Genomic DNA, 12,601 nt, shown 5'->3' with positions numbered 1-12,601 from the left:
GAAATAAAATTCAACCACCTGCAATAACAGTATCAATCGGGATGAAAGCGGCTAATAAAGAAAACTTAAATATAAAAAGTTAATAAAGTTTAAAATACTACTAGTTAATATTACTTAGTTAATTGCAGTATTTTGTATAGCTGAATTAATCTGTAAATAATATATTACACCTACAACAATATTATGCTGCTGTTAATGTCATTTAAATACTTATTTAGTTTGAATCTCTCAAACTAAAGATGAAGACTTAAAAATTAGTTTCTTTGTTGGTGTGAATGTCATGGAGAATTAAAATAAATGTGCAATTACAAAATTTCTATGCAGTCTACTGAATAGAAAAAAAACAAACAACATTATCAACTTTATTGGCTCACCATTAAACCCACACTACATAAAAATTAAAAAGAAAAAACAAACATGAACCCATCAGCACATCGTCCCAGTGATTCTCTGAGGTCTGAATAAATTAGTTAAATCATAGTAAAGATCCCTGATGTGACACATCGAGTCCTAAAGTTCTCTGGAAAACTCAAAGTAAAACATAAAATATGGAGGAAAAAAAGGAAAGCAAAGATTTTTAGAATGAATATAAAAAGAAAAATACGTAAAATCTTTTTTCTAGATAAAATGCTAGATGTTCCTGAAAACTGCTCTAAGATCAGAGTTTCTGTGGGACATCCAGTTCTAAAGATAAACTTTCCAGTTGAATCCAGTTCAGATCAAAACTCCATGAAGCCTCTAAATCAGTGGTTCTTAACCCTCTTAAGACCATAATTGTAACTGGGGCGCCTGGTATTTTTCTGATTTTATGGCTGTAAAATTCTCAAAAAATGTGCAATGAGTCTGAATTTTTGCTCTTTTTTCCAGAACAACCTCAGCTTCCAGTATTCGATAGTTATTTAACATTTCTGTCTATTAAAAATTGAGAATAAACAGTTTAAAGACAAAAAAAACAAAAATCGGAATTGAAATTTTCAGGTTTATTACTGAACAAAAACTTTCTGATGACAGGGGCAAACAATTTCAGATGAACAATTTCAACTTTCAACTATATTACATAAATGCAGAGAAAAGTGTGAAGCCTGGCCTTCAATTTACAAGTTTTTATGCCTGTTTTTTATTAAATTATTTCAGGCGTTTTCATTTTTTGTGGTAGGCTCTAAAGCAGTTCCTCTCCAGCTGCATACAGAATCTCACTCTTGATCCATTCATACTTTATCTATCAGACTTCAGGTTGAAAGGGTCCTGATACCCTTTCTCCAGTGGTCAGGAGCAAGAGGCAGGGGACACACTGGACAGGTCACCAATCCCTCACTTGGCTGATTTGTTGTTGTTTTCACAATTCATCTTTTGGCAGAAAAAAAAGTGTTGGTGATTTTTATTTTTTTCCATTTTGCCAAAATCACTTTAGGTAAAAATATTACTTAGGACATTATTTTTGGAAGACCACGATTTTATTTTCAGCATAATAAATAATTATTGCACAAATGATGCAGGAATCAAGATGGAGCTAACAGTTAGCCAATAGCTGCGCAGCATTCATATGACTAACGTTAGCTTGTACAAATATTTTACATAAGCTGGTTATATGTCTCTTATGTTCACTGCCTTCAGACATCAGTCTGAAGGCAGTAAACCTTTATCAGTTTGGTGGATTTTCTTTTAGACATTTCCATAATTTTATGCGCGATTTCAACTCGTCCTCTGCCGTTTTCTCTCTCTCTCGCACCGCTACTCCGCTGATACAACACGGAGCTCCGCAGGGAAATTCCGTATCGAAAATATTTACTCTAATATCTGCTGCAACATGCACATGTGATACACCGTTGGAAAGCTTATTTTATGCACTTTCTAATACTTTTTGAATTTTTTGAATGCGACCAACTGTTCAGGAGTTACGATACAAAGTAGGTTGGGTGACAAATATGACACAACGGAGAATCTTTCTTGTGATTGGTCAAGCTCATATCAAACTTTCCCGGGTGGCTACCGTAATATATCATATATGCCCTGAAAGCGCAATGTCTCAGCTTTTCTGCACTTTTGGAATTTTTTTGATATGTTGAACTGTTCATAAATTACGGTAATGGGAATTACACATGCGGAATCCTGTCGGCGCCGACAGGTTGGTCTTAAGAGGGTTAACCTGGGTTCGATCGAACCCCAGAGGTTCGATGAGTCGGTTCGGCGGAGCCTCTGCCGGAAGTAAAGACACAGTGGCGCAAAAAGTGGGTATGCAGCGCATGCAACGCATAGGGGCGCAGCACCAGAGGGGGCGCCAAAACCCCGTCTGGAGGGTGCCGATTATGTTTTCCCATGCACTTCAGCGCGCCTTACGCTCCTTAACCTAGCGTGAGTTTCACACTTAACGTATCCTCGCCTCGTGGGGTGGAGCGAGCGTATGTTTTCTACGCTGACGTTCCTTCCTTCGGGGGGGGGGATTTATGTTTTCGCATCCACCTGAATAATGTGCAGTTGCGCCACTGTAAAGACACATTTGTGTAAAGTCGTGATGACGCCCCGCTTTGCCATCACTTGCTCCAGAGGATCACGTTACATTGCTGAGCCAATCAGTGCTGCGGAGGAGCATTTATTGAAGGAGCTCCACTTTCAGCGTGTATTTGAACTTGTGTCTTTAATTACTTCAGTAAAACTCACCGTTTTTACCAAATTTTATAGTCTAAATCTGCTCCTTAGTCGCATTTTTTCGGGGTTGGTACTGCCGTTCTCTATTTTACTGAGGTCAATACCTCCACCTGCAGAGAGAAGAAGGATGGAGAGATCAGATCAGTGAGCAAGCTGCTGCTCCTCTGATTGGCTGTTAGCTGTCTCTGTGTCCAATCAGGAAGCCTGAACCATTCTCCTCCAACTGAGAAGTTGCAGTTTTACTGGGAATACTGGATCTTTGCTTTGATGCTAACTGGGTTTAGTTCAATATGCTGACAGCAGCTGGACTCACTACAAACATTTACTTACTTTAGAATCTCTACAAAATCATTCAGCTGCTGAACATCTGACTCCTCCAGTCTGTTTCCTCTCAGGTTCAGTTCTGCCAGCTTGAGGCTGTTGGACTTCAGAGCTGAGGCCAGAAAATAACAGCTGATCTTTGACAAACTGCAGTTCCTCAACCTGGATAAAGAATAAAAGATGTGAGCTGAAGCCAACAGGATGCAGGTGAACCAGACCAACAGAACCAGTTAAAGATTCTCATGAATATTAAAGCCAACAAGCTGCTGCTTCAATAAAGACCTGCTGATTTCAGAACCAGAACCAGAACCTGGTACTGGGTCACAGGCACGTGCAGATTGGGTAGCTGGGGGTGCTTGAGCACCTGCCCTTTTTGCTCCTTGCCCCCAAGTGCCCTTTTAGTCAATTTTTTATTTTTTTGGGGTATTATTATTTACTAAGCCCTCTTCTGACACATAAAAACATGTACTAAAATTATTTGCTTTTTTGTTTCTTTTTTGTACAACACAATAAGCCCTCCGATCACCTTGTTACCTTTGACCTTTTGCCCGTGACGCATGACGCAGTTGCCTCTCGCGCAGTGAGATAAGGCAGCTAACTGGAGCTCAGCATAGCGAACGTTACAGATTACAGATCAGTTTTTGGTGAATTAAAAAAAAACGTTTTTGGTGAATAAAGTGGAGTAGACTTGCTACTTGTCAGATGACGGAAAACGTTGTAGTATCGTTTCTGCTTCAGCGGTTTAAGCAGAGAGGTAATGAAATACAACAGACACTGACAGGCCTCTGCGTCTGCCTTTCTCTGAAGAACTACTGAGTGGGAGGAGACAGCCAGGTGAGGAAAAACTGTTCTTATCTATCGATTCAGTATTTTATCATAGACATTAGGCTGTTATTGTGCTATTAGCTAGCTGCTAGGTAACGACTTTGCTAGCAAACCTAGATAACTGAAAAGCTTCTTCCCTGTGTACGAGGCACATCGCCCATCCAAAACTTATCTCCGTAATGGATATATGTCCGATCTTCTAATTTCCTTTGCTGCATAATGTACATTGCATTTATTCTGGTTTTAGGTAAACATGTCTTGAAAGAGAATAGCACTTAAATAATAGTTCAACAAGGATATTCATTTAGAATTAAAAATAACACACCCTGAATTACCATGATAGATATAATGTATGTCATTAATGAAGGGGAAAAAACTCAACCCAGACTTTAAGTTTAGGGTCTGGTTTTCTTTTTTTTCTGCAGTTCCACGTTAAAGTTTGATGCAGCTCTGCTTTCCTGAATGGACCATCTTCATCTCCACTGCAGCAAACAGGCAGCTCTTTTTTTATAGATTACAGTATACTAAAAGGCTGCATTGTGCCCTTGTTTATATTTTTAATAGTGTATTTCTGTAAAGACAAAATATGTCTGGTCCAGCTCTGATTTACATATCTTGCTAAATTGCAGGTTTGAATATTGTAATACTTTCCTATTACAAAGTAGACTTGCAGAAATAAATTACTAATAAAATGTCTTACATATACATAGTGTTTTGCTCTATATAGAGATGTTCGTTAGCTTTGATTGTATATTTCACAATTTTGTAATTTATCATTGTTTATTAAACTCTGCAAGCTGATAGGCTTTGTTAATATTCTGTCCTAGACGGCAGTAAGATGTGCCCTTTTTTTGTTGTTGAGCACCTTTAGTGGTCTCTGCACGGCCCTGCTGGGTCATGTTGTGTTGGAGGATTTTAGTCAGTAAAATCATTCCAGGTTCTGATCAAAGTGTTGAAGCATCAATCATGAATGACCTTTGACCTGCTTCACATGAGGGGGATTTCTACACACTGGGGGTCTGAATTCTGTCCTGTTCTGACCTCAGGTCAGCAGGTCCAACTCAGTTACACAGAGGGACTAAATGAAACTCTGGATCCAAGTCCAGGAACAAACTCAGAAAATATTTATTAGAACAGAAGATATGAACTTTGATTAATGATCAATTATTCACAGAAATATCAACTGAACTAAAATCTTACTCCAGACTCTCCAGTCTGCAGCTTTCAGTCTGTAGAAAGCCACAGAGCTCCTTCACTGCAGAATCTCCCAGCTTGGTATCGTTCAAGTTCAGTTCTCTCAGATGGGTCGGGTTGGACTTCAGAGCTGAGAACAGAGACGTCCAGCTGGTCTCTGACAAACTGCAGACCTTCAATCTGAATAAAGAATAAAAGATGAGCTGAAGTCAACAGGATGCAGTTAAAACTGAAATATGAACAAATAAATAATAAAAATGTAGAAAATGAATTTCCCTGAAAGAAACATGATGAACTGATTCAAACATCTGATCCAGTCAAACTGGTTTAAAGAGTCCAAACCAGCAGAACCAGAACATTTAACCATGATGTGTTAGAATATTTCAGTCGGTTCTGGACTGGAATTAAAACTGACTTTCAGAACCAAACTGTGACATCACAGCATGAGGAAGGGTAGATGGGAGGGGCCTTAAAGAGCATCTAACCAAGTTAAGGAGGCAGGTGAGGTCAGAGGTCATCCTCAGCAGCAGCCTCACATATATTGAGCTGGTACCTTAAAAAGTTCATAATGTTTATTCTGTATATTTGTTGAATTTATCATAAAATATCAGGCCTGTTTTCTAGATGGTTGCATAGTAAACTAACTAATGATGATCTAGAATCTGAACAGATTATTGATGTCAATGGTTTTATTTCTTCAACCAACTGAATGGATGATAAAACTGTAAACATTTCCTTCGAGTTACTGAAATTCATAATTTATTCTTTTCTCATTTTCATATTAAACTGAAACACTGAAAGATTCTCAAACTCTATTATATTTTAGAAGCATCTCTGTAAATTTGAACATAATTATAATATTTATTTATACATTTCTGTATTTGTGAATTTTAAATTAATTCTTTATCCTCATTTCTCCTTTTCAAAGTAAAATCTGCTGTGGCATCTGAAGAGTCCAAGGTTGTTTTACTGATAATGAAACTGATTGACTTTATTGATCTGATCGATTTTCATTTCTGTTTCACAATCCAAACAAAACTTCTGTCTTTTGTTTCTTTTCCCAACTATAAGATGCTTTGACACAAAGAATCATTTTTACATTTCTGAACTATGTTAATAGTAAAGGTGAAAATAATAAAGTCAAATAGCTTCAATAATTAAAACAATTCACTCTCAGGAAAGTCTGAAGGTTCACAGTGCTGGAAATCTAAAGTAACTCCCTGTTAACTACCAACAAACTACAGCAGGAGCTCAGAGTCTGACTAGATCAGCTAGGGTCTATTGCTGGATCTCCTGGTAATTTAATAGTTCACAATGATTGATCAGTTAACAGGATATTTGATCAGTAGATAAAGAAGACCAATCTATGCTGTCTGATTCTGATCACTGATCATATTTACAGTTATGATCAAATCTAATGTGATCAACAGATATTAATAAAGCATCATGAGCCTCTGCTGCAGTGAAACGATGGTCCAACCAAGATGCAGTCGGCCAGGATTCACTTATATAAATGTAACTTATAGCTGATACAAGTTCTTTACTTCACAATATTAAATTAGAGTCTGAACAAAAATGATTCAAATGTTTAGCAAACACTTTTTATCCAAGATGTCTGCATTCATGTCACCATAACATAGATACTTTTTGATTTCTCATTTTGCATAAAAGAACTAATATACCGTATTTTTCGGACTATAAGTCGTTACTTTTTTTCCTACGCTTTGAACCATGCGGCTTGTAGCCCGGTGCAGCTTTTCTGTGGATTTTTCTTCAACCACAGGGGGCACTTTAGCAGGAAGTGAATCAAGCCCGGTGTGGCTTATATATGTACGTTTCCAGTTTTTTTTTTTTTTAATTTGTAGGTGCGGCTCATAGTATTGTGCGCTCTATAGTCCAGAAAATACGGTAATCAAGTTTACTAAGATATTCTTCCTCATTATGATGACATCAATATGGAGCATAGACATTTAAAATAATGAATTCTTTGTCATAAACTGCAACAATCCTCTCCTAATCTAAAGACATTTATCACTGAGTCCAGGTTGTTTTCCAGAATAAAAGCCTCCTGGTTTCCTTCCTCTTAATTCATTGAAGATTCTCAGCACCAGACAGTAAACTGTCATTAATTTTTAATTCTTTAAGTCCTGTTACGCTAAAAAGTTTCTTTCAGGCGCAAGATGTGGCAGAGCAGGAACAACCAAACGATGAGTTTTATCATCTGTCCTCTACAATAAGCCCAGGCTGGAAGAGATAACTTTAATATTTATAATAATATCCATGAATGGCTTAAAACAAGTTTTGAACAAGGATGTTTGAGCTTTTAAACATGAGAGGGAAAAATGTTTTAACATCTTGTAAAATGAATATTCTTTTGAACCAGCAGTTTGTTTCTTTTGTGTATTTTAGTAGTTTATTTAACTTGGTCTCTGATTTCACACTGAGTTTTGTTGGTCAAAATTAGTTTAGTTAGACCTATTTAAAAAATATTTTGTGATATAATTTTTTTTGTAACATTGCCCACCACTACTCCATTCAAAAAGACATAGGCTACTTGCACTGAATATTATTTCATTAAGATTATAATTAGTCATTTTTGTTGCTTTGATTGTTATTGTTGTTCCAGTATTTTTCATCAAAACTCTAAAAAAAACCCACCATTGAATTATTAGTTTCTCATGTTTAGACCAATTAATTTTAAAGTTGTATAAAGATGCTATAAAATTTTAACTTAAATAATGTAAGCTCAGCAGCAGCCAATCAGAACAGACTAAACATTTAAATTCAAACTGATTGTCACCAACAGTTGCTAATTTTTTATGGCCAAATTATCTTAATTTCATATAGACATGGCACAGAAACATGGATGCTATTTTTATATAAACGTGTCTATTGATTTATAGATCAATAATTTTATTGTCCAAAAATTAGTTAGAACAAATCTGGTTCTGAATCAAGTCAACATGAGTCAAACTGAAAGTGTCATGGAGTCAAAAGCCTCATGGAATTAACATTGATATGAAAATAACATTAAAAATAAAGATCTAAAATAAAATATCATTGAAAACTTTAAGAAGTGATAAATCCATTATTACTATTATGGTCTGTAAAGTATATTACAGTATTATTTATGGACTCAACAAACTAACAATATCTTCATTATATCTATCTTACATTATAATTGAAAAAATTAAATCTCAGTTCAATCACCTGTATTAATTATTGCTCAAAATGTATTGCCATATCAGCATGTTCCTTTCTATTTAGTTTCTTTGTTTATTTTTGCATTATGTTCTTTGTGTTTTTCTGTTTAGTTTTCTCAGATCAGTTTTACATTTTCTTGGTTTATTGCCGTTTCCTCTTTAGTTTCTCTCCTGTTATTGGTTTCCTTCAATTTTTATTGCTTTCAAACTAAAACTTAGTTTCTGACCTTAATTGCTGTAGTTTGCAGCATTGAGTCTGTAGAAAACCACAGAGCTCCTTCAGTCCAGAATCTCCCAGGTTGCTGTAGCTCAGCTCCAGTTCTGTCAGATGGGTCGGGTTGGACTTCAGAGCTGAGAACAGAGATGTCCAGCTGGCCTCTGACAAATTGTAGCCCCCAAATCTGAATAAAGAATAAAAGATGTGAGCTGAAGCCAACAGGATACAGTTAAAACTGAAATATGAACAAAAAATAATGAAAATGTACAAAATTAATTTAATTACACAGATCTGATGCTGGAAAAGACTAAAACTATAATTCTCCAATCACATCAGAGCAAAGTTCTTTGATGTCAGGAATTCTGAATGATGATTGGCTGATACTACTGACCACACAGCACAGATCATCTATATAAATATAACTGTGGTGGTGAAAATGTGCACCATCACCAGGAATAACTGCAATTAAAGTTTCAGATTATTTGAGAGCAGAAACTTTTACTTTTCAGTTATTTTATGTGACATATTTAGGTGTTGAGTATTTTGAAATGGAATATTTCCTCTTATGTTAAAACAAACAACACATAATGTTTGAGCTTTTAAACTTGTAAATATGTAAATTTACTTTTGTGTATTTAAGTATTTTTACACTTGGTCTCTGATTTCAGACTGAGTTTTGTTGGTCAAAATTAGTATTTAAAAATATTTTGTGATATAATTTTTTGTCAGTATCGCCCACCGCTACTTACCACCCCATAAAAAAAGATGTAGGCTACCTGCACTTGATATTATTTTATTGGTATTATAATTACCAATAATTATAATACCATATAATATTTATAATATTTTTGTTGCTTTTATGGTTGTTATTGTTGTTTCAGTATGTTTATTTAATCAAAAATCTTAACACTATATTAAAGAATTACCAGTTTCTCAGAAAAAAAATGTAAAATTTAGACCAATTATTTTTTAAAGGTGTCATCATCATCATATCTTTATGTATAAAAATGCAATAAAAATTCAACCTAAATTATGTAAGCTCAGCAGCAGCCAATCAGAACAGAATAAAATTTTAAATTCAATCTGATTGTTAACAACAGTAATCTGTGTCCTGTGTCATTTTCTGATATGTTAGTTATTCAGTACTGCAAAAAACTGGCCAGATAAAAGATGTAAAACTAAACCAGTTTAAAATATTATCAAGAAGTTGCAACATTAAACATGGATAATGTAATAATGTCAGTCATAACTCTTCTTCTCTTCAGTGTCAGATTCTGGTGCTCCAGCTCCGTGCTGCCTTCAGGAAAACGGGATGTGATAGAGTATCGTCTATTAAATTTCACCACATAGTATTTACCGTGTAAACCAGAGCTTTAAGTGGAAAACATGAGGGCCAAATCCTCTTTATCTTATACAAATATAGGACAGAAAGATGGATGATATTTTTATATAAACTTGTCTATTGATTTACAGATCAATAGTTTTACTGTCCAGAAATTACAAAGAACAAATCTGGTTCTGAATCAAATCCACCTGAGTCAAATTTAAAGTGTCATGGAGTCAAAAGCCTTGTGGCACCGAGCGTTCCCCTTCAGGTTTGGCATCCTCCTGGATCAAGTAACTCACCCTTCCAGATCTCAAATAATCACCTCACAGCTTTGGTCTAACTTTACCTGTCTTCTTGCAGACACTGAGTTCCTGATTCCTTCTTACGCCCCCCAAGATCATTTGATTCCTTGCAAATAAATAATTAACTGCTCTCCCTCTGCCAGTGTGTTTTCTACATATGAGTTCAAAGACTCTCCCAAAACATAGCAGTACAATTTATGGTCTCAACAAACCAACAATATCATCTTAAATTATAATTGGGGAAAAAAAAATCTCAGTTCTTGCCAAATTCTGTTCAGTCTCCTGTATTAATTATTGCTCAAAATGTCTTTCCATATCAGTGTGTTTCTTTGCATTTGGTTTATTTTTACATTTTGTTCTCTGTGTTTTCTGCTTAGTTTTCTTAGATCAGTTTTAGATTTTCTTGGTTTATTGTTGTTTCCTCTTAGTTTCTCTCCTGTCAGTCTCCTTCAGGTTTTATTATCTTCACACTAAAGCATAGTTTCTTACTTAAATTTTTGTAGTTTGCAGCCTTCAGTCTGTAGAAAACCACAGAGCTCCTTCACTGCAGAATCTCCCAGGTTGCTGTCTCTCAGCTCCAGTTCTGTCAGATGGGTCGGGTTGGACTTCAGAGCTGAGAACAGAGACATCCAGCTGATCTCTGACAAACTGCAGCTGTACAATCTGGATAAAGAACAAAAGATGTGAGCTGAAGCCAACAGGATGCAAGTTAAAACTGAAATGTGAACAAATAAATAATAAAAATGTACAAAATTTATTTAATTAAACCGATATGATGCTGTAAAAATCTAATGCTATAATCCTCCAATCATATCAGAGCAGAGTTCTTTGATGTCAGGAATACTGAATGATGATTGGCTGATACAACTGACCTACCAGCACAGCACAGATATGACAGGATGGCTACAGGATGGAAATTTAGATTTTATTTCACATTTAGAAGTTTTTTTTTTTAATTTAAAACAAAATTCTGTCTAAATAAAAGACAGAATCAAATGTTTTTTAACCATTTAAAATGTTAAACTTTAACAAGTTCTGTATCATGTATATTTTTTTCAGATTTTTATTGCTCTAGCAAACTCAAAGGGCCGCATGCGGCCCAGAAATGTCCCAAAAACTGCCAGTTGAACAGCCCTGCTCTAGAAGGTCTCAGTCTGGGTCAGTAGGACCCAAAGATGGAGATGACTGCTGGCTGGACAGATGTCCAAAAGACAGTCATGGACAACAAGGACAGAGTTCTGAAAAGGTCAAGAAGCTGGTTGTTCAGAGAGCTGCATCCAAGAATATTAAGGGAAAGTTGAGTGGAAGGAAATATTGTGATGGTGAAAATGTCCACCAGCACCAGGAATAACTGCAGCCTTGACAGGATTGTCTGGGGGAGTTTGACCGGGAGAGGACTGAGTCAGAACATCTGGATCCACTACACTCAGACGGACCCGACACGGGCTAGCATAGCTTTAACTAGCATAGCTTTAGTTAGCATAGCCTTGCTCTCCATCTCACACACTTGCTCTCCATCTCTGTGTGTGAGAAAATTGATTTATTCTGTTTTCTGCTAATTATTTGTTTGTAGGCTAAAGTTCCCAGTTCAGTGACCATCAGACTTTATTGATGCAGTAATTTAACTGTAAACTTGAGTTATTGTCTTAACAAATTGTGATTTAAAGAGAAGCTGTGTGTTTCTTCTTCATGTGTTCAGTATTTGCTGGTTGAAATGCTCAGATTCTCTCCTTCATTCGTTGCTCTATAACAGCTCAGCTCATCAGGCTGCTGCTCATAGAACAATAACCTACATAGACTGAAGGGTTTGGCTGCTGGTTCTGATCATCAGCTGGAGACCCGACTTGGTAACCGGATCAGAACCACTCAGTTTATTCATGAATGGCCTTGGGTTCTTCTTAAAGCTGCTGAAAGCCAATGGAGGCCATTATTTCCTAAGGAGACGTGACCTGATGAAGCTTCATCACAGAGACGAGGCTCCAACCGACTGACAGCTGTCAGACTGAAGAGGACGGTTCCTCTCTGACCCGGCCCAACAGAACCACAGCTTCAGGACAAAGTGAGGAACCTGCTGCTGCTGCAAACCTCACTGTCATTCAGTTCATCTAGATTTGCTTTTCTACAATCAGTCACTTCTTAGATGTTTCATTAATGATGATTTGAACTGGTCAGTGTTTGTGGCTCGACTGGAGGAAAACATTTCATTCTGGATGTAAAGATGAGAATCAGAAATAAAACAATCTGAATCTTTACCAACCAAACTGAAACATCTCCATCATTAATTAACTTCATTTGAATTATTTTACTCATTTTGTTCATCAGTCAGAAACATTTTAAAATGATTAAAACTGAAAAACAAAGTTCAATAATCTCAAAGTCTGAAATAAGAAAATTAATTTATTAGTTAAACTGTTTTTAACATTTCATTCTAACATTTAAACAGGTAGTTTCAAAAGAAAATATATTAGAATAAAACTATTAATTAAACTACAGATTAAAGTATCAATAAATAATTTTATTGGATAAATAGAGAAAACAAACCCCAGTTTCTTCACTTTACTGACTG

At 36.0% G+C, this 12,601-nt stretch overlaps 1 protein-coding gene across 1 annotated transcript; it reads right to left on the bottom strand.

The window, feature by feature from the left end:
• Positions 1-348: 348 nt before the first annotated feature.
• On the bottom strand, positions 349-12,595 carry LOC148160846 (uncharacterized). The gene is made up of 6 exons (XM_088015390.1): positions 12,577-12,595; positions 10,525-10,698; positions 8,417-8,590; positions 4,993-5,166; positions 2,977-3,129; positions 349-2,756 (listed from the first exon to the last, which is right to left on the bottom strand). Exons 2-6 carry the CDS (start codon positions 10,662-10,664, stop codon positions 2,744-2,746), a joined length of 654 nt encoding a protein of 217 aa, XP_087871516.1. The 5' UTR covers positions 10,665-10,698; positions 12,577-12,595; the 3' UTR covers positions 349-2,743.
• Positions 12,596-12,601: the final 6 nt, after the last annotated feature.

Source organism: Poecilia mexicana, unplaced genomic scaffold, assembly GCF_051168715.1.
Source record: "Poecilia mexicana isolate PSO_F unplaced genomic scaffold, ASM5116871v1 scaffold_2, whole genome shotgun sequence".
Taxonomy (NCBI): Eukaryota; Metazoa; Chordata; class Actinopteri; order Cyprinodontiformes; family Poeciliidae; genus Poecilia; species Poecilia mexicana.
This window is presented reverse-complemented; position numbering and strand designations above follow the sequence as displayed.

Coding starts and splice junctions, on each gene's coding strand:
- LOC148160846 (XM_088015390.1), bottom strand. CDS start 10,664: ATGTCTCTGTTCTCAGCTCTGAAGTCCAACCCGACCCATCTGACAGAA. Junction 5,167..8,416: donor TGCAAACTACAGCAATTAAG/GTCAGAAACTAA, acceptor TTCTTTATTCAG/ATTGAAGGTCTGCAGTTTGT. Junction 3,130..4,992: donor TGCAGACTGGAGAGTCTGGA/GTAAGATTTTAG, acceptor TTCTTTATCCAG/GTTGAGGAACTGCAGTTTGT.